The sequence below is a fragment of the Camelus ferus genome, chromosome 3 (genome assembly GCF_009834535.1).
Source record: "Camelus ferus isolate YT-003-E chromosome 3, BCGSAC_Cfer_1.0, whole genome shotgun sequence".
Lineage (NCBI taxonomy): Eukaryota > Metazoa > Chordata > Mammalia > Artiodactyla > Camelidae > Camelus > Camelus ferus.
In genome coordinates, this window is record NC_045698.1 from 23,588,491 (window position 1) to 23,611,170 (window position 22,680).

Below are 22,680 nucleotides of genomic sequence, written 5' to 3' on the forward strand. Positions count from 1 at the left end.
CCTTTTGGGAAATATTTGGAAATATTTCCAGTAATTCATTTGTAGGAGCCTAATCTAAAGTAATATTTTTAAATGGTGGCAAAATTCACAACACAAAAATAATAATCATACAGAGTTTTATTATAACAAAATTTTGGAAAAAGATCTAAATGTCCAAACTAGGAGAACAGTTAAACAAAATTTGACCTACCCAACAGAGGAGTTTTCAGCAATCCTTAAAATTGCTTTGGAATAATTTTCCTGTATAAGCTGCATGAAAAGATTTTACTATATCCCAATTGTATATTTCATTATATATTATAACATATTATATTTTTATCCAATGTTAAATTCAGTTATATTATCATATCGTATGTCATACCTTCGAAAATAAATAAAATATCCACAAATCAGTGCTTATTTTTGACTGTGTGATTATGAATGGTTTTATTTCCCTCATTTTATTATTTTGTATTTTCCTGGTGAAAATAACTTATATTTATTTTTACACTTATTATTTATATTTATTATTGATTGATTAAAATTGCCACATGAAATTTTTTTCAAGCCAACTAATCATAGAAAAGTCCTGGAGCATGGTGAAACAAGTTTCAGAGTAAAATAGACCTTTGTTACTTTTAGCAATGTGAGCTTGGGCAAGTCATTGAACCTCTCTAAGCCTCAGTTTTCTTGTCTGTGAAATGGGGATAATAATAGCACCTACTCATAAGATAGCTATGAGTCTTAAGTAAGAGATGCTCTCAAGTGGTTAGTATTCCTCCTGGCCCATGGGAGGTACTTCAACACTAATCACTAGCTGGTCTTGGGGGAAGTGACCAGTCAGCTTTGGGTGGATTGGTCTCAGTCAGTGAAAGTGGCCATGGCAACCAGGGTCCTTAAATTCCAAATGCATGTCAACAAGGCCACGCATGATGCAAGTCCAGTTGCTTTGTGGTTGACCACAAGAACCTACGTGAGCTGGAGTTTCCTGAGAATTGTCATCAACGCCATTTCATAAGCCATCCTTCCACACCTAGTCAAGGAGACTCGTCAGCGAGTCACAGCTGTTACTAGCCCCCAAAATAGAAGCCAGCACCTACTGAGCCCTTAGCCAAGCAAGGACCACACGCATTTTACAGATGAAGACAATGAGGCTCAAAGAGCTTCAGAAACTCACCTGAGATCACAGAGCAGCTCAGTGCCAAGATTTCACACCCACATCCATCTGATGTCAGAGCCTGGGACTCTCCTACCACCATCAACACACACACACACACACACACACACACACACACACACACACACTCCCTCTCGCTCTCTCGCTCTCGCTCTTCTCTCTCTCTCTCTCTCTCTCTCTCTCTCTCTCTCGCACTCAGCTCTTAGCGTCAGGATGCCTGCCTGCAAAGATGGCTGAGCAGTCCCTGAGCAGTGGTCACACCATCAGAGACAGTAGAGAGACCCGGTTTCCTTCTTTCCCTCCTCCACTCCATCCAAGGGATGCTCCCCACTTCCCCTCCTAGCAACCACAGACCAACACCCCTCTGTCTCTCAAGCGAAGCAGCCATCACTCTGTGACCGGGGCTCTGGAGTGAAAGCTGCCTCCTCAGGCAAAGAGGGACCCCCCCACCCCAGGGGTTCTGCCTGAACTGCTCAAAGTGCTTCTGGGTCAGAGGGGAGGACACAGCCGTGCAAAGCCCAGGACAGGAAACCAAAGCCCTCGAGGGAGCAGCCACATCGGCCAGAAACCTCAGCTGACCAAAAGAATGTCCTGCTTCTCTTGACTTGAACCAGCTTGAGACTTAGCCACCATGTTATTTCTGAATAACAATTACAAACTTACAAAACTGTAACAACCACAGCAGCTAACGTGTATCACACATCCAATTCACCTTGCCAACACGTACAGCTTTTACAGTTCCCCACCCCAACCCTATCCCCTGAGCGTGACTCTTATATAAGAGCCCGATGTCCTGAGAGTGACTCATGACTGAAGCATGTGTGCTTCTGTCCAGGGTGGGTGAGGGATGGGACCCTGCGCCAAAAGCCGGGGAAGGAGGCTGGGAGGGCACTTCCTTGGAAGGAAGAACAGCTGGGATGCCTGGTCAGAGCTGGAGAAACGTCCCGGAGCCCGGCTGAAGGAGGACCCATGGGTCCTGACGGGGTCTGGAGAACCTTGGCTCCCAATTTCGAGACTGGCATCTGACTTCCTCCAGGGCATGCCTTGCTGCATGGTACCTTAACGAGTTCTAGTAAAATCGCAGGTCTCGGGTACGTTCTCTTGATCTCAGATCTCTGGCCTGAGATCTAACAAAATGTTTCTTAATACAGTAAATTTGAAAGAACAACTAACATGCACTGAGCATTTACTTCAACACGTTGCACACGCTTTAGTTCTTTAGATCTTTACAATAACCCTTCCTGGTGAAGAAACCCAGCGCACCGAGGTTAAGTCATTTGCCCCAGGTCCTCTTTTTTTTTTTTTTTTTTTTTGAGGAATAAATCAATGAACTCATGAATGACGGCGCTGGCAGTCTCCATTGGTGGTTCTTAAAACTTTCGGGTGCATCACAACTATCCAGAGGGCCAGTCAGAACACAGACACTGGGCCCCACTCCCAGAGTGTCTGACTCAGTAAATCCGGGGTGATGCCCGAGGATGTGAATCTCCAACAAGCTCCCAGGTGACGCCGATGTTGCTGGTCTGGGAACCACACTTTGAGAACCACTGGCCTTGATGAGGAGCCAGCAAGATTTTTAATGAAATGGCCAGAAAGTAAATGCTTTAGGCTTAGAGGCTCAAGGGGCAAAATCAAGGATACGATATGAGGACTTGTACAACCATTTTAAATGCAACCATTTCAAAATGTAAAATCCATTCTTAGCTTTCAGGCTGAATCTGGCCTGTGGTCCAGATTTCAAGACTAATTCCTGGTCTTGGTCCCTCTGTCCCCCACCCTACACCTGTTTTCTTACTCCTCCTAAGGTCCCTGCTGCCTAATGCCCTCATCGGGAAAGTGCACCTTAATTTCCGGTGACTGAGAGGTCAGCTGGTGTCCAGTGCAGGCCACATGGTGGCAGTGATGCTGGCAACAATGCCACTAAGGACAGGAAACCTGTTTTGGAGCTGATCCCAAACTTCTGGCACCCAGGGGGCATCCTGGTCACTGTGGATTCGGAATGTTCCATGTTGATGTTTGGAAACTGACCATCTGTGGTTTTTCCAGGGCCAGATAACATGAAAAGTTCTCTATTTAGTGTTGTTTCGGGGTGAACAGAGGACTTCTTACAGTTTTCTTTAGAACAGTATAATGATAATGATAAAGACATCCCAATTAATGTAATCTGCTTTGAAAGCAAATACTTCTTTGTACATTTTAGATAACCCCAAAGTGGAAGTTCTGGTACTAAGTTTGTCCATATTTATCAGGAGTTATCCATGTTCTGAATGTTTGTGCTCATGGGCCTCCAATTTTTCGAGCATCCACTTTTGTCCCTGGAGATTACAAACTGGGAGAGAAAGCGTGAGCCTCCAGCAGAGAACAGCCTCTCCATTTCCCCCCAGGAAGCTCACGAAATGGCTGGTGGGGATGGAGCAGACATTCCAACAGCGATGCCTGGTCACTGATGGATTTTCCAATGATAACCTTGAACAGCCCTTCCCTCCCACACTCTCAGAGACATGTAAACAATGAATTCATTCCAGTTAGAGAGAGCATGACTCAGAGCAGGTCTCCATGCCTGAGCTCGGCTAGGGACTAACAGAGTAAAAGTCAGACCTATTGCTTTTCATGACACGCCTGGAGAGTGTTACAAAACGCAGAAGTCCAGCTTCAAAGGTCTCCAGCAAGGTCTCAGTGGGCTGTCAGCACCTTCCCCACAAATTCAGTCTGCCTGCAGGCTTGAACACCTTCTCACTGTGAGAGCATCCTGTATCATGCTCCACGGGTTGAAGTGAACAAGCTGATGCCACCACCAGCTGCCCCTTGACTTCCCGGAAAAGAGTGAGATCAAGGGAATGACAGAAAAACAGGAAAGTGTTGTAGGCACTGCACCCTGGTGCCCATACTCTCTTTGCTATTAGTCAGAACCTAGTGGCACTTGATCTCGATGTTCTGCAGTCATTTTCACATAGGGCACCGGATGCTGGGAAGCCGAGTGCTGTCAAGAAAAGACCCCTGGAAGACCAGAGACTGCTGGAAACCAAAAGCCTCATAGGTGGTGACTCTGTCAAACGTTGGCCATTCCCCCTTCCTTCATGAAGATCCACAATCCCTTATCCAAAACATTTGGGACCAGATGTGCATTGGAACTCAGGATTTTTGCAATTATAAAAGTATGGAAAGTTGAATGGTGGTTGCCAGGGGCTGGGAATAGAGGAAAGAGGGAGTTGTTTAATGTGTATAGAATTTCAGTTTTGCAAGATTGAAGAGTGCTCTATAAATTGGTTGCCCAACCCTATGAATGTACATAACATTACTGCACTCCTAAAAACGGGTAAGATGTTAGATTTTATGGTTTGTGTATTTGGCCACAAATTTATAAAAAAGCAATTTGGATCACGTACCACGTATTACTGAATATCCCCAGCAGGGTCTACGGCAGTACCCTGACATTGAACACAAGGAGACTTCTGCAGCTAAAAGTACAGCTAGTCTCAACCAACCAGGATACATGAAAATCATACGGCCCCACATCAATGTAGGTCACATTTTGCCCCCAAGTAAATCTGCTGAACATTCACTAAAAGGCTTTTGGTTTCCAGCAGTCTCTGGAACTTGGAGTTGCAGCTCAGGAACTATGAGCCTGTGGCTCCTAACGGCCCCACCCCTACCCCACCTTAGTGGGAAATGTTCATTATCCACGGCTTACAGATGAGAAAACAGCAACAGGATGCAACCGGAGTAGGAAAACCGCCACTCGCCAAAGGCCGGTCAGCTAGTGGGAATTCAGACGCGCCTGGTCCGGCTGCTAAGGCTTCACCTTGAACTCAGGCTAATGTGGACACAGACATGGTCAACAAAAAAACCAGACCCCTAACGAACTTCCCTGAAATTTGAAGAAAGATCCCAGAGTCTCCATGCTGAGCTCTGCTGGAGACAGTCTCCCACCCTGATATGGTGCCAGTGGAAGACACGCGAGATGGAACCACTGGGGTTTTGATAACAACCTCTCCCCTCAGAAGGCCATGGCCCACTCTCTCACCAGCCAGATTCATGTCATTCTTGGAGCCACAGTCATGAACAGGACAAATCACTGCTCTGTCCCAGGGACTGTCCTTTGATCTTTTGTTTCTCAGGCCTGAATTACAGCACATCTCCTATCAGGGAGCTTTTGCTCCCCTTCTCCCCAACCCTTAATCATCTGCTTTTGATTGGGACTGTTCCCCAGAAATAGAAGGCATGCAAATTAAAAGTACCTTTGACTCTCAACCTGGCCCATCTCCTGCATATTCCTCGGAGAAATGAGATCAAAAGAGATCTGAAGCCTGACAGAGCTAACGAGGAAAAAAGCTTCTGGCTCTCTTCTCTCAGGCATCAAGTCGTCCACCTGGTCCCTCAGTTAGGGATGGTTCATCACTGCAGATACTGTTATCAATGGATCTTCCCAGCAGATGAGCACTGACAGCTGCCTGTCTCCTGCACTTCAGTGTGCGCAGCGCAGGAGTCACTGCTGGGCAGTGTCCGCATCAGGGCAGCTGAGCTGGCCGAGGAAGGATGGAGCTGGCCCTCAGTATCTCAGTGCTCACTAACCCCGCTGGGAGAAAGCACCAAAGGACCAAGGTTTGGGGCTCCAGAGTTGCTGGTAAGAAGGGCTGACTCCCGACTAAAAGTTTTCTGGAGGGCAGGTGGGTGAGGAGGTGGCTTCATGCACATGAGCCCTTTGCCCCTTTCTGTGTAACTTCAGCAGAGCTCTCCCCGGGGAAGCGCAGCCGTGGTGCCGGCCGGCTCCTGGCAGCGTTGACACTGGCTCTGTTCTTCACACGACTTCTCAGCAAGGGGAGCCTTTTCTTTTTTCTCTGAGGGGTTTGGACTCTCCCTTCTCAGTTAAATTAAACAAAGAATTCCTCTGTTGACGAAGAGAATACATTGGGCTTTCAGCACACACACACACACACACACACACACACACCCCTACTCAGGCTGAATGTAGCTAAAATATGAGGTCATGAACTCAGAATAACAGCCCCATTGTATTTGACATCACTTAAACATATGTTTTTTTTTTAACTAAGCACTGCATTTCAAGAGAAATGTGCGTATGTATGTGAGTGTGCAGTGGAGCCAGGCCTGGATGAGTAAGTCCTCTAATCTTGCTACAGCATGATACTCTCGCCTCTCTCCTTTTCCAGATATTAAGGATCTTGGGTCCAGACTCAGTTTCTGGACTGCCACTCCTTCCCTTTGATGCTCTGACTCATGATGATGGACCAGACACATCCACTGACTCACGACTCTGAAGTTCTGCAGCCCCAGCTTAAGGGTCCTGGAAACGCTGGTGCTGGCTGGCCCCCCTGAGTCAGGGGAAGGGTGACGGGAGAAGCAGACTGTGCTTCTGTGTCAGGTGTGGGAGTCTGGGATGGGCCAAGGTGTAAAGAGGGCAGAAGACTCCAAAGGAGAGAGCACTTGGGAGCCAGGGCCTAGGGATATCAGAGAGACAGGTCAAGATCTTCGCTGTTTAAGTGTGAGACACCAGTGTGTACAAAGCCCTTCGCATGGCCCACCACCCAGCCCACAGCAGACGGGCGACCCCCCAAAGAACTGCAAACACCACAACGGGATACGTCCAGTCCCTGAATGGGAGGCGGTGAGCAGTCTTCCTCCAAGCCACCTGCCAGATGCCAGAGTGGGACGGGGAGGACCGCTGTCACCTCACCTCGGACTCTGTCGGACACACACTCCATCCTGGACCTCCCATGTGTGCCCAGGTTCCCACTGGGGGGCAGAGGGCAGCCGTGGAACACAGGCCTCCCCACTGACCCCAGTGCAACCTAGTCACTGCCCAGGCAGGGTCACAGCAGAAGTGGTGTCAGAGTGCAGAGGAGGAAGCCAAGAGGGACTGGGGCACAAAGAAGCCAGGAAGAACGTGGCCAAGAATCCAGTGGCGAGAGGAAGAAACACGTAAGAGCCAAGGCTTCAGGCCCACAGCGCATGCTCCGTCGTGCCACCAGATTTCACCTCCAAGGCACTGATTCAAAGATAAAGCCATTAAGAATTGCAAGGTCCCAGGCCTCTTCTGAGTAAGGCCCTGGGAGAGCACACTAGTCACACGTCAGCCACGAAGCCAGCCCCAGCCGAACCTGACTGCGCAATCTTCAGCTGCTCAGGCAGCGTATCTAACCGCCCGCAGCTGCAAAGAACTGGAGGGTGGCTGTGCAGGTAGGCTGACACACAGCTGCTGTGCTCATCCGCTAGGGCCGCCACAGGGTGAGCAGCTAAAACAACAGACATTTATTTCCTAACGAGTCTGGAGGCTTGAAGTCCAAGATCAAGGTTTTACCAGGGTAGGTTTCTTCTGAGGCCTCTCCCTGGCCTGTGGATGGCAGTCTTCTCCCTGTATCTTCCCACAATCTTCCTTCTGTGTCTGTCTGTGTCCAAATGTCTCCTGTTTTTCCTCATATTGGAATAGGGGCCTCCTTAATTTATTTTAATTCAGTGACCTCTTGAAAGATTCTATGTCCAAAAATACAGTCACATTCTGAGGTACCGAGGGTTAGAACGTCAGCATGAGTTGGGGAGGGGGGCACAATTTAATCGCTAACGGGCACCCTTCCTCAAATGCTGGATGCTGTGTGGACGTGACCTCAGGGAAGACGGCTCCCGAGGTATCTGAACCCTGTCTAAGGCTCCTTTCGCGGAGGGCCTTCTCTGACCCTCCTGATCACATCAAGTTCCTCTTCTAGACACTCTTACAGCAACAGTGCTCATCTACAATATCTTTATAATTTTTAAGTTCTCCTCCCACAAGTTCATGAGGGCAGGGTCCCTCTTGGAATGTTCAGGGCTGTGTCCCTTAGTATTTGGCCCAGAGGAAGCACGAAAGTAAAATTTCTGAAGAAATAAGGTCAATCAATAGCACACAAACCAATGTAAATATAACTCTGGAACCTTCTAATCTTTGGCTTATTGGCCCAGAAAACACCCTAGGGATCCTTTTCTTGGGCCTTTGGAGGAGAGGATTTAGACCATAAAGTCATGGATAATTTCCTCAAATATTTAATTTCAAATCTACCAAGTAAACTTCCTTCCCCATAAAGAAACAAGTTTGCGGTTATTTATAAGACTTCCAGCTGCTGCACAGAAATGGGACTGTGTTGGGGGGGAATGTTTGTTTTCCCAACCACTGGCATTAATCAAGTTGCGGACAAACACGAAGTTAACATTCGTTGCTGCCAAAAGAACACGCGTGCCTTGCCTCGGTGACTCCGAGCACACCTGGGCGGCTTAGTCCCTTGGTCCAGGTACAATGCGTATCTGCTCACACCTGCAGGACCCCACTGCAAATACACATCATTCGCTCATTCAATGGACAGACATTCATCAAATAAATAATTATTACGCAGCCAACACTGGCCTTGGTACTTAGGATACAAGTGTCCCTGAGACTTCGAATATAAAGATGAGTCTAGTGGCAGAAACAGAATGCAAGTCCAACAGGATAATCATTAATGAAGCTATGATTCACTCATTTATTTACTCACTCATTCATTCAACACTATGACAGACTCTGTCCAAGGCAGTGGGGATAGAGCAGAGTTCAAGAGCAATGAAGTGTTTGCCCTCATGGAGCTTACATTCTAGTCGGAGAGAGATAGAATATAAACAAATAAATGAATAAATAGATAAATCACATCATGATAAGGGCTGTGAAAAGAAATAAAGCAGCATAAATGGTTTACAAAGTGACATGGAGAAAGCCATCTTACTCAGTGGTCAAGGAAGGCTTGGGTGATTTTGTGCAGAGATCTGAATAGCGTGAGAGAACGAGCCAGTATGAAATCTGGGGGATGAGTGTTCTAAGCAGAGGGAACAGTGAGTGCAAAGGCCCTGGGGTGAGCTCACATCAAGGAACCCCTGGGAGGCAGAGAAGGAGGGGGAGAATGGTAGGAGGGAAGGTGGAAGTCAGCCAGAGTCACATGGAGACTCAGAGTGAGCTGGGGACAGGGCCAATCACTCCTTCTAGGGTTGTCCATATGGGGGCGGGGGCCTCACAGGGAAGTCGCATTTGAAATGAGGCTGGAAGGATGTCAGAAACTTGCCTAGTGAACCGGCTGGGAATTTGTCTTTCTATTTCTATCAGGAGGTTGAAAACCACGTGGGCTCTAGGCTCAGAGACTAGCACTCGGCATGCTAGTGCGGCCGCAGGTGACTGACTTGGTCCTCTCTGACTTGTTTATCTCCCAAGGCACCTGCTCTTCTTTACCTCCGCTGAGAGAGCACACCACCTCCTCCCTACCTGCGGGTTCCCCCACTCTCTGCTCCTGCCTGGTCTACATTGTATTCACCAAGCACATCCCCAGTGCCTGGCACAGGGTAGGAGCTTGTTGAGTAAATGAATGTCACTTGCTTTCTCTTATCTATCTGTCTATCCATCCATCCATCCATCCTCTCCTTTTTTCCAAAATAAGAATGTGAAGTAGTTGTTTTCAGCTACAACCTCTGGCCATGACTCCAACCTTCACTTCTACGTCTTGCATGTTCCTCTTCAACAGCGAGGCATCAGAGTACCCACTGAATTCCTTCAGGAAGGTGTGGGTATTCTCATGGATTAAACTGGCTCCATAAAGGCAAAATATAAGCATCCCCGAAGGTGCCAAATGCAGCACAGGTGGCCAGTAAGTTCAATACTTATACGTTCAACATCCTACCTTGGCCCGGGACTCTGCCAGATCTCAGGGACACATATGTGAATAAGCAGATGTGATTCTTGTCCTTGTTGAGCTTATTGCCCAGAGGAGGATACAGACAGATATTCACCATATGGTCAAGCCTGTGGCAGGGGAAGTAGCTGATGTTAAGAGGCACCTGATGCAGACAGAGGGATGGTCGAGAAAGCTTTCTGAAGGAAGACATGTGTGAGTCCTAAAGACAGACAGAAGAAAGTCAGTAAAGCCCTGGGGAGAACATGTTTCAGAAGAAGGAGCCTAAGTACAATGAAAAGCAAAGCATCTTTGAGGAATAAACACCAGGATGGCACAGGCTACAGCTGCAGTGATGAGATGAAACCAGAGAAAAGGCAGATGTTACCCAGAGAAGGAGATCCTAAAACTTACTGAACAGCTGGATCTTTAGGGTTCACAGGCGGCTTTGGGCATGGGAGAGAGAGATGATCTAATTTAGGTTTTAGAAGTACTTCTCTGACTTCTAACGAGAAAGATCAAAGGCAGGGAGACTTCGCAGTAATCCAAGTGAGAGGTTATGATGCCGAAGGCACACATAGTTAGGAAACTCTTTAGGTGGCAGAAATGATAAGACTCGGTAATGTGGGTTGACTGAAGACATGAATAGAAGAAGAAAAACCACACCAGGAACTTGTTTGCCACACAGAGCTTTGAAGCTGAGACTGAGTCATTCATTTTTTTAGGGACAGTATCACTGTTTTGTTAGGACACTGATGGCTCCATTGGTGAGCAGACCAGAGTGGGATGGAGCCATCAGACAGCTCTCTCAGTCTCTGCAGGTGGCAGGAGGAACCAGAAGGTTGGGCAGAATAGAATAAGCCTCCTCCTGGGCCCTCCCCAGGCACATGGAAGCTCCAGGATGACCAGGGGCAGAGCTAGGGGCTACTACCCATCAAGTCACCTTGCACATTTCCCCATAGGGTTCTGGGAAGTGAAGTGGAGCTTAATGGCTACCATCTTACACAGTACTCCTTCAAAACTGGGACTTTCTGCCCTACAAGAGAATTGTGTTTTAGTTGAAACTGATCCTTTGTTTGTATTGATCCAAATCCCTTTCCCCGCCTAGCAAGCACTCCCCAGTGCTCTCTGCCTTCCAGAATTTTACCCAAACTTCAGGGAAGTCCTGGCCACTCTGACAGCATGTGCTCAGTGCAGAGCATCCTGGGGGAGGTAAAAATAAGCAGATGCCCTCTTTCCCAGGGAAGCTGGTTCCTGTTTGTGGGGGCGGGAATGTATGCACCTAAATATGAGTCCAAAAATTGTCAAATTCTGAGAAAATGCAAAGAAAGGAATTACCATGGTGAGGTCCAGCTAATGAATAAAGGCCTTCAGCTGGATAAATGAGCATCCCAGAAAAACAGAGCGACTGTGCTGAGATGCCTGATGCTCTGAGCTCCTATTGTCTTGTCTTGGGTTTTATTAAGCCAACAAAACTAACTGGGTTACCATTTTATCTTCCCATTCATTCACATGTGAAGTATTTCCCCCAATTTTCTCTGACAGTTTTCTCATTCCTCTCACCAGTAAAAGCCTGAAGCACTGTGCCAAGCCTCCCACCAGTTCTGAAACCAGGTAATCAAAAATAATATGCCCCTTCACTAAGACAAAGAATAAAAAGTATAGAACAACAATTAAAAGGTTAACTACTTCATAGCAAAGCAAAGCATGGATCACTGTGGAGTAGCTGTAATCATAAAGCAATCAGGTGGTCAAATTCAAAGCAAGTCTCAGGCAGGTTGTACCAAGAAAGTTGACTGTTAGCCAGGGAAAACTAACAGTGCATTTTAGACTCGGTATGGAGGTTGCTTAGAATCTTCAACTCACTGAATTTCCATTAAATTAGAACAAAACTGTAAACAATGCCCACCCTCTACAGTATATCAGAGCTTAGGGATCTGGTAGGCTAACTAATTCTAATGCACGACTGTTAATGTTATTACAATATTTAAGATTTCTGCATGCCATTTAAAAACCAACTCAAAAATTCCCAAATGACTTAAGATATCCACCCAAGACTTCAATATAGTAAACTAGATATTCTGAAAAACTCTCCCAGTATTAAGCCCCTAACAACACTTATAGCATTAAAAAAGGAGGTAAATCCTCAGAGGCCAAAAATAGGAAAAAAGAAAAACAAAAACAAGTCAGCAGAAATTCAGAGAGAAAAGTAAAAGATGCAGTGTGAGCTTTTTCTTGTGGCAACTTGGCTAGGCTGCAGTCCCAGTTACTCAAACACTAATCTGGGTGTTACTGTGAAGGCATTTTGTAGATGTAATTAAAGTCCATAATCAGTAGACTTAAGGTAAAGAAGATTATTCTTGATATGCTGTTAGGCCTGATTCAATCAGTTGAAAGACCTTAAAAGCAGAGCTGAGACTTCCCAGACAAAGAAATTCTACCCGTGGACAGCTTCTTTAGCTATGCCTGAGAGTCACAGCCTGCACTTCCTGACAGCCTGCCCACTGATTCTGGATTTGCCTAGCCAGCCCTCACTATCATGTAGACTGATTTCTTGCAATAAAGCTAATAAAGCTCTTAATATATATTTCCTACTGGTTCTGCTCCTCTGGCTAAACCCTGATTGATGCAAGGAGCTAGCTGCTGATCAGGGCACCTGCTGCTCCCTACTTCTGCTCTGGAGAAAATAGGTCAGCTTAGGACCCGCAGAGGTGAAAAGCCAGACTAGAGACTAAGGGAAAAGACCTAAACAAGCAATTCTCCAAGGAAGAAATACAAATGATCAATAGGCACATGAAAAAATGCTCAATATCACTAATTATCACAGAAATGCAAATCAAAACTGCAATGAGGTATCACCTCACACAAGTCAGAATGGCCATTATTAAAAAATCCACAAATGACAAATGCTGGAGAGGCTGTGGAGAAAAGGGAACCCTCCTTCACTGCTGGTGGGAATGCAGTTTGGTGCAGCCACTGTGGAAAACAGTATGGAGATTCCTCAAAAGACTAGGAATAGACTTACCGTATGACCCAGGAATCCCGCTCCTGGGCATGTATACAAAAGGAACCCTACTTCAAAATGACACCTGTACCCCAATGTTCATAGCAGCACTATTTACAATAGCCAAGACATGGAAACAGCCTAAATGCCCATCAACAGATGACTGGATAAAAAGATGTGGTATATTGATACAATGGAATACTATTTGGCCATAAAAACTGACAACATAATGCCATTTGCAGCAACATGGATGCTCCTGGAGAATGTCAATCTAAGTGAAGTAAGCCAGAAAGAAAAAGAAGAATATCATATGAGATTGCTCATATGTGGAATCTAAAAAAATAACATAAACAAAAAACATAAATACAAAACAGAATTAGACTCATAGACACAGAATACAAACTTATGGTTGCCAAGCGGGTGGGGGGTGGGAAGGGACAGACTGGGATTTCAAAATGTAGAATAGATAAACAAGATTATAGATTATACTGTATAGCACAGGGAAATATATACAAGAACTTATGGTAGCTCACAGAGAAAAAAACATGACAATGAATATATATATGTTCACGTATAACTAAAAACTTGTGTGCTACACTGGAATTTGACACAACATTGTAAAATGATTATAAATCAATAAAAAGTGTTAAATAAAAAGCAAATAAGTATATAAAATAAATAATCTTCTAAGCAAAAAAAAAAAAAAAAAGGTGAACCAGAAACAAGCAAGTAAGCAAACGTAAACTTGGCTCTCTGGGCTTGGACTCTGGGTACAGGGCAGAAAACTACTCACGGAGAACCTATAGCCACAAGCCATAGACTCGGGACCCAACTCCATAGTGGAATATGTGTAACTTCGACATTAAGCATAGATAGATACCACTTCACATTCATGAAACTGGCAAAATTTGTACGTGAGAATATCAAGTATGAGACAGAATACGGACCAATGGGAACTCTCATACTCACTGCTCTTGAACAACTTTGGAAAGCAACTTTGCACCATCTGGTAGAGTCACAGATGTATACATCCTATGGGATATTGATTTCATTACACTACTAGGTCTGTGCCCTGAAAAACCCTATGAACCTGTGTTCTTAAAAACACATGTAGAAGAATGGTCTGTGCAATATAATGTATAATAGCCCCAAACTGGAAAAGTTTCCGATCTATTCACAGGAGACCAGAGCAAGTGCAAAATTCACATAATGGAGTACTCCACAGCAGAGAAAAGGAACGGATTATAGCTACACGTCCTGGCACAAACATAATGTGGTGTAACCAAAAGCCCAATACACGTATTATGATTCCATTTCCTTTCATGGTCTTACCACATGTTATAAAGATAAACCCTGGACCAGATGCCTTACTCACTCATATCCTATATCTAGGCTGTCAGCTCTTCAGACCAAGATCTATATCCTAGTCACAGCTGTCCTCACAGAACCCAGGAGAGCACCAGACAAAGAGAAGATACCCAACAGAGATTCGTTGAATGAATGAATAAATTTTGAACACAAAAGCGCATGCCAGGGACTAGAGCCTGTGTTTCTAGCCTAGTGTCCTGATCCACGAAATCCCAGACTCTGACTTCACCTGCCTGGACCCCTTTATGCCACAGATGACCCTGAGCTGTTGTCATGCAACCTATCTGACTCTCCTGCCCCAGCTTCCAAAAACCATAGTCCCCCTGATACTTCCATCCAAGAGCCACTCGCGCCCCAGTGTGATACGTTCCCACCAAAAAAACCTAACAGAAAGGAGCTTGTCAATGTCAATAAAATGAGGTTTTGAAATTTGCTCTAGATTTCATTCCAGCAAGCTATATTTCCCCATAATTTAACATGGATTCCAGAACATTAGAGAAAATGAGAATTTTGGCAGGGCTCAGCAAAAACAAGTCTCAGAAAAGCATATGGGTTAAGAAATTTTAGTTCAAATTGATCAAATCAATAACAAAGTAGCCTCACATTAAAGTCCTGGGGAAAAAAGAAGTTAATTACTTTGGGCCACATTGATAAGGGACTTGCTGTGAAATTCCTGGGCACTTTTCCATGTGGGAAATAAATATAAGTGAAGGGACACATTTTCAGGGAAAGTAATTGCTACACTTTCTCCCCCGAATTTCCAGAGTACTTTTAAACTACAACGTTTTCCAATACCAAGAATGTCCCTGTTTGACCATTACAAAGACAGGCTGTTTTACACAAGGAAAGGTGGTCTTTATTGATATAATCACAGTAATTCAATCTTGCAGCACCAACTGCCCTAAGCGTGAGGTGCACCTTAATGTTGTCTAATGATATGGCTAGTGTCAGTTAATTCCATCACCTCTGCAGGATAATGTGGTCCAAGAACACTGCAATTACCTGGTTCAGCGAGACCAAGCACATTTCAGTATACAAAGATTTTTCAATTCTAAGTGTCAAGTATACTTTAAGTATAATCGCATGTACATTAGCTTATTCTGTAATCTCTAGTTGCCGTGTAAGTGCCGAATCATGCTTCTTGTCTTAGGAAGGGAGATAAGTCACAAACTGACACTTCCTCAACATCTAGAAAATGCACATTTCTTTTTTCTTTCTATCACGGTTACGTGGACTCAACGCTAGTGCACGCTAGTTTCATCTATGTGGCTACAAATCACTCTTCATTTCATTCAATGATTTAATGAATTTCTACTTGGCACCTAACACTGTTACACACTGTTTGGGGAGAGAGTTCCTACTCTAATGGGGCTTTCCAGAGAGTTGATAAAACATGATTTATATTCAAGGAAGGCTTAAAGAATAAAAATGAGAGAGTATAAAGCACGAGGTATAATAGACCATTGACTCATGAGCTTGGCTACATTCTGAACACCAGCTACCTTGACACTTTTGAAAATTCACTCCCTCCTCTGAGCCACAGTTGCCTCTTTGGTGAAGAAAGGGGCTGCACGAGGCACTCTCAAACACCTTTCCAACAAAGCGTCCACTTCTGACATCCTGGGGTTTTCAGCAAGTATAAAAGAATATCTTTCAGAAGATGTGTGTGGAGAAATTCACAGCGCAAAGATTGTCCCAAGGCGGGATAAATCCGAGAAGGTTTCATAGCAGTGGGTGGTCCTAAGGTTGGCCTAGAAGCACAATGATGAGATTGTGTGACAAGCACCATCACTGTGGTATTGGGTGTGGCCTAACGGGGACATGACATTTGTAAACCTCACTCTTTTCCTATTCATCTCTTCTGCCTTTATGACTAAATACATGCCATTCTCAATTCACTATTACTCAACTCGACCTCAACAGGGGGGTTATAAAGGAGACGTGTTCGAGGTGGGAAGGTGAGGAATAGCCTAACATTTCACAGAGCAGCCACGCCTCCAGGAGCAATTATCCAGCCAAGTTCACTCACTGCCTTAGTAACACTCTCCACCATCACGATGACCTAGAGACCTAAAAAATACCGAATCACACGTCCAAAGTGTCATCCATCATCCAAGGTGTACAGACACTGGGCAGTTATTCAGGTGACTGGATTGGTGACACAGTTCTAAGAATTCACCCTGAGACTAAATTATCTGGATTGGTACCTCAATCAATCAAACCACCCGGATGGTGTTTCTCTTCTCTTGGTGATTTCTGGAAGGAGATTTAGACAATAACTTATCTAGCTCATCTAATTTAGATCAGAGTTACAACTGTTTACTAAAGTTAAGGAATTAAAGCGGCTGTCCATTTTTGTGTATAGAAACTGTTACAGACTCAGAATTTTCTATTGCTTACATGCTCTGCTAAGATTACAGAAGAAACTCCCGGGACGTCTGGAGAGAAATTACTGCTCCCCCTGTCCTTTCTTTCTCCTACTTGCTAAGCTCAAGGTCTGAATCCACTGAAACCCTTATCAGAATCCACCTTCCCTAATTCCTTCATCATCTATCTATTTTCCCTTTGAGGTCCATGCGTTCCAAATCCTTGGCACATATAAATAATATGATGGTTTATTTTGTTAACTTCTATCCCACTACTTTTTCTCTGAAGAAAGAAGAAACTAAATAATAAACATTTTTTTAAAAATCCCAATTTTCAGTGGCCCTTTACGCATAGACTACAATCTCCTACACATTAAAAAGAATTGGGAGTTGCAAGGAAATAACTTGGGTCAGTTTACCTCTGAAAACTACCTGAAACTCTAGTACAAGGCAGAGAGGAGCAAATCAGATCATTCCCAGGGCACAGGGGCAGGGAACATACTTGGAGGTGGACTACAAGCAAAATGCAGCCAACAGAACCTTAGCCGAATTCATCATCCGATAATGTGTTGATTTTTTTTCTCAGTTTCTCTTCACACATCATTATCAGCATCATTAAACATTTAAATCTGACTTCCATATGCAGCTATGACAAGCTGCCTGGTAATAGTCCACGCTAATGTATCATAACATTGCTGACACTGAAAATCATTGTCTTTAATTTAAACTATCTTCCTCTAAGGGATTCAGAAGAGGCTTTTAAAAAGAGCAGTTCACCAGTGTGAATACCACATGAGTGCCATCAACTAACTTGGCAAGAATGTAGGAGATACCTTTTTCCTTTCCCCTTTAAAAAAAAAAAAAGTACCGAGAAGTGAAATGATTTATACAAGGGTATATATTTTCTGGCCCCAGAATGAGGAGGAGATAACAGATTTGAATGAGAACAAGTGAAAAGACAGTAATAGAACAAAGCAACCTCCTGTATCCAGTGAGGAGATCAAGTCACAATACCCTTTAATCCGCAGGTTGGCTCCTTCATCTCTGGGACGCCCTGCCTCTGCCTCCTGTACACGATGTGTGGGTGGTACTCTCCCTCAGCCAGCGGGTGCTTTTTGACAGGCTCAATGAAAAAGTCTCCATGTGGTAGTTGGAAAAATCCACTCTGTAAATACATGCAATACAAAGGCTTATTTGAATCAATTCTTCTTTTAATTTTATTTTTTATTGAAGTGTAGTTGATTTACAATGTTAGTTTCAGGTGTACAGCAAAGCAATTCAGTTATACACACACACACACACACACACACACACACACACACACACATATACACACATATATTTTCAGATTCTTTTCCATTACAGTTTACCACAAGAAATTGAATATAGTTCCCTGTGCTATACAGTAGGCCCTTGTTCTTTACCTCTGTTATATAAATAGTAATGTGTATCTGTCAGAATCTATTCTTTACCTAGGTAAAGAAAATTAGCAAAGTGAAAATTATGTAGATCATGACGATCCCCGAAACTCATGAGAACAGCGCTTTCATCATTTGCCATCTGGTCTCACAGAAGAGCTACACATAAATAATTCAGTGAAATGTCTTCATAGTCAAAGTTATTCAATGTTTTGGGGTCATGACCCCTTGGAGATGCTAATGAAAAGAAATGCACATATACATATGTCTCCAAAATGTAGCATACAGTTTTACAGGTTCATGGATTCCCTCTACCCCCGAAAACCCATGGCTGGATACCTATGAATCTTGAGTGAGGAACTAGTGCTCCCCAGGTGCCCTGACTTGGAACTGGTACTTTCACTCCACATTTCATTGACAACTTTTGGGAACATTTTCCTGTACGTGGGTAGCTACATGTTCACATAGAGGTTTGACCTGAAGTGTTCAGTGCCATTCTGCTCTCAAGGAAACAAAGAAACAATAACGCTAAGTTCCTGATCTAAAATTGAGTTGGGAGTTTCCAGTGGAAAGCCCTCTGGCAGTTTCCAGGGAGAGGAAGGCACTCTCATTTCACAGATGTGGGGATCAGCGATAAGTTGGAGAATGCTGGGCAATGGGTAACTCTTTTTGGAGGTCAGGTCTACAACTCTGTTTTCTCTTGGAGAAAATGTCTTAGTGTCCATTTGAGATGTTTTGAAACTCCTTTGCCAATGATCTCCTAGGTTGGATTTAATTCTCAGGATCTGAACTCTATATCCATGAAGAAAAGGTCTCACCCTCAGTGCCCAGCTTGAGGCATCACATCGAGGTGGGCAAGAGCTTGGACTCTGGAATTAAACTGGGTTCACAGCCCAGCTCTTCCACTAATGAGTGCTGTGATTTGGGGTAAATGACTTACTCAGTTTCCTCTTTCTCAACCGAAAAATGGGCATAACCAAGGGCTGTTGTGAAGATTAAATGAGTTAATCTATGCAAAGCTCTTAGACAAGGGCATGGCCCACAGTCTTCTCTGTCATTACACTCTTTCCAGGGCTCAGATTTTATGTCTTTTCATTGTCTTAGGTTCTCCAGAGTCAACATAGCAGTTCAATGAAACATTAAGTCTGAAAAATTAACCTGGAAGCCTTGAGGTTAGGAAAACTGTGAGAGTCCCAGAGTTCAAGCCCCCTCACCACAACTCAGCAAGCCAGGCTACTCTGCTCCACAGACGAGTCTGAAGACTAGCTGAGTGGCCCCCAAGGTCAGGAGGCAAAAGGGCCCCCATGAAGGAAGATGCTCTCTGTTGAACCGCCTTTGACTTGGGGGTCTTTCCAAAATGTCTGCTTCATTGTACCAGTAATATAACCAGATCTAAACATAAATCTCACAATTGGCTTCCTACTTTGATTACTAACCTTAAAGTATCTTTAATAACAAGGGAACAGAAAAAAGGAAGGACAAGAATAGCTGTGTGACACTGAATAGGTCACCCAACCTGTAAAAGGTGGGTAATGTCTACTATCTCATAGGACTGTTAGGAGAATCAAATGAGCTGGAGCTTATCCAAGCCCCATGCCAACTGCTTTACAAATTCAGGGTGGGAATATTTTAATTGTCCGCTCCAGTAGTGGTTACATCTGACTCTGAATTTGCTAATATTTCTTAGGAGACATGACTTTTTTTTTCCTCAGCATATTTCTTGGAGGAAAAATCTCTGGGACAGGAAGAACTGACCAGTTCTAGACCACAATAAAATAGCTGGAAGCAGACTCATGTAGGGCTGAGATTTGGTGCCATTTCTAGTCTGAGACAAAGATCACAGCCTAGGGACACAGAGAATGTGGGACTATTGCTAATGAAGTTCATTTGTTCCTTAGAAACGAAACAGAAGGCAAGGACTCCTTGAGGGTGGCTGCTGTGGAGTCCCTTTGTGCAACTGCCATCAACCTAATACTGATGTCCTTGAAGAAAAAGAAAAATAACCTCAACAAGAAGGACACCTTGCTACTTCTTCAGCCTCAAATTTTGGACCCAGGTATTGCAGAAGAAACAGATGGGGCACCAGTTGAGAACATGATAACTATTTTTATGGGCAAAGAGTGCCTAAAAGCCAAATGAGCATTTTCTTAAAGGCTTAATTCCATTTGCATTCCTCCACAAAGCCCGCTTTGCCAGCATGCACCTGGCAATTACCTATGCAGCCAAAATATTTCTCAGAAGCTGGGTGGAGATCTAGAAGAGTTGGGTGACTCACCAGCTGGACAGGAAGTGGGACACCTGCTCACATGTAAGTGGGGCTGCTGCCCCAGGACCCCGTGTGTGTGCTTCACAGAGAAGGGAATGGACAGGAGGGGATGAAGAGCTACCCGCTGGTTTCTTGGAGAGTGAGGCGGGAAGATTTCCCAGCTGAGCCCTGCACTGCCTCCCTCCCTCAACATATAAACACAGAGCTTTGTATATCTGCTTCCCAAGTGGCCATGGTTCACTGGTCTCTTCTCACCCAGCCAGAGCCCGGTCAGCTGGGAAACCTGACTTGCTTTCCGATGGAAGGAAGGCTGGCCCCACGCTTTCCCTGAAACTAATTGCCCAAGAGAACCACCTTCTTCTGTTGCCAACTCTGGATTTGAATCAAAGGAGGAGTTCTTCCTTCCAGTCTTCTCTACAACCTGCTCGCCTCTTCTATCTTTGAAGTTGAATGAGAATGGGTTTGAAAAATTAGTATCCAATCCACTGGGGGCTTGAACAGATTCCCAGAATAATCAGGGCAGACTAAGCTGCAGGAAAAAGCTCAAAGAAGACAAATCTGCCCTTTTCTTTCCATCGTCTACTCTTTTTTTTTTTAATTGAAGTATCGTTGCTTTGCAATGCTGTGTTAGTTTCTGGTGTACAGCATAATGATTAGCAGATACAAACTACTACATATAAAATAGATAAACAACAAGATCCTACTGTATCATACAGTAGGACCAGTCATTCAGTATCCATCATCTACTCTTCCTCCTCCCAGTATCCAGTAGTCCCAGCACAGAAATAAACTCACCTCCTTGTTTAACTAAGTTATAAATATCTGTGAGTGCCTCCCGAGGCTATCTTCTAAGAATTGTTTTAAATACACTTCATTTTGAAGCATTATAAACATACAGAAAGAAGTTCAAAACATAACTGTGAAGTCCCATTAATCTTTCATAGAGGGAATACCTGCATGCAGAAACAGAACATTCCTAGCAGCCGAGAAACTTCCTGTTTCTCTTTCCAGTGAAATCATCCTCAAGGGTAACTGTTATTCTGATTTCTAACACTAATAAACTAGTTTTAAAGCTATCCTTAATTCTTTATAGAAAGCATTACTTGATAAAAAATAATAATAATAGTAATGTCTACTAGCTCAAGTGTTAGGGGCTGGCCAATGGAAAACATTTTAAGGCAGGGGGATTTCTCAGGGGCCATTAGATCAGACTTATACTGCTTCCTACTTATCAGGCAAGACCAGCTGGTGGGGATGAGATAAAAAGCTGAGCTGCCTTGTGGGAATCATCTGGTATGGAACGTCCACTGCTCTCTGCTAAGGAAGGGCAGGGGAGAGGACCTTCACAGCCTCTTGAGAACCAATTCATTTTTTCCTAGTCTCCCATTGAGAACAGTTGCCTACAACCTCGCCTTCTTCTCCTCAACTCCCATCAAAGTGTTAGTCATCTTGATTTTCTAGATGTTATATTTCAGTTAGTGCAATGATTTGGGATCCAGTGGGAAACTGGCAGCATCTTACAAGGAATTTGTGAATAGACTGCTCTGGAATCACGAAGCCCAGAGACCCTGAAGAGTCACCTAACCTATGCTGTCATGCCTTTGGGTTTTACCACCAATTAAAAACAGCAGACTGAAGAGTGAAAAAGACGGTATTGCAAAAGACATAGGAGGAAATTATCAAATCAGTTCCAATACTCAGGGCCCTGCGCTGCACAACTCAAGGGGGTGCTATTCACCCAGAAAAAAAACTGTGAGTGGTCCCCCTCTGGAGTTGTGCAATGGAACAGTGCCATCAAAACTCATCAACCTGTCCTGGAAAGAATTTCCATTGTATTTGAAAATGTCAGAAGTTGCCAGATCAGTGTGTCTCTTCCTATGGTGATGAAGACAACATGATCAACAATATTCTGAAATCAAGAACAGGAAAAAATTGGTTTAGGATAAAGAGGTATCCAAGGTACTCAATTACAGTGCATGAATCACTGGAAAGGCACCACATGTTCCCCATTCTATACACAGGAAAGAATAAAATCACCCCTCCAGATCACCCTTATTGATTATCCATCACATGGCCAGCCCAGTGCTTAGAGCTCTAAGAGGGGCAGTGACCCCGGCCCTCAAGGTTTATAACCCACACTGGAAGACAAGACTGTTATCCATAAAATAGTAGAAAGGGGAACAGCAAAGCCCTAGCATTTTCCTGTTGAAAAATGTATAGTGCTCACGTGTCCCAGAGGCTGGCCCACGACTTCTGATGGCACTGGGTCTAGAGCCCAGACCTTGAGTCCGGTATCACTCCCCAGCTGGCATCTCAGAGTCCAAGTAGTAGGAAAAACTATCCCTTCATTGAAAAGTGGATGAGAATTCAGAAAAAAAAAAAACCGTAAGATCAAAAAATTATGACAGGGTTTAATAGAAATAG

At 44.3% G+C, this 22,680-nt stretch overlaps 1 protein-coding gene across 3 annotated transcripts in view; it reads right to left on the reverse strand.

Annotated features, from left to right (window-relative positions):
* ADAMTS12 (ADAM metallopeptidase with thrombospondin type 1 motif 12) overlaps positions 1–22,680 on the reverse strand; it is a 287,460-nt gene that overhangs the window by 164,011 nt on the left and 100,769 nt on the right. For all 3 annotated transcript variants that reach the window (XR_004316312.1, XM_032470755.1, XM_032470748.1), the window contains exon 3: positions 17,587–17,737. Coding sequence is in view for 2 of the 3 variants with exons in the window: in XM_032470755.1 (XP_032326646.1) it covers positions 17,587–17,737 (151 nt within the window). In the remaining variant the exon portion in view is untranslated. The remainder of the gene's footprint in view (positions 1–17,586; positions 17,738–22,680) is intronic.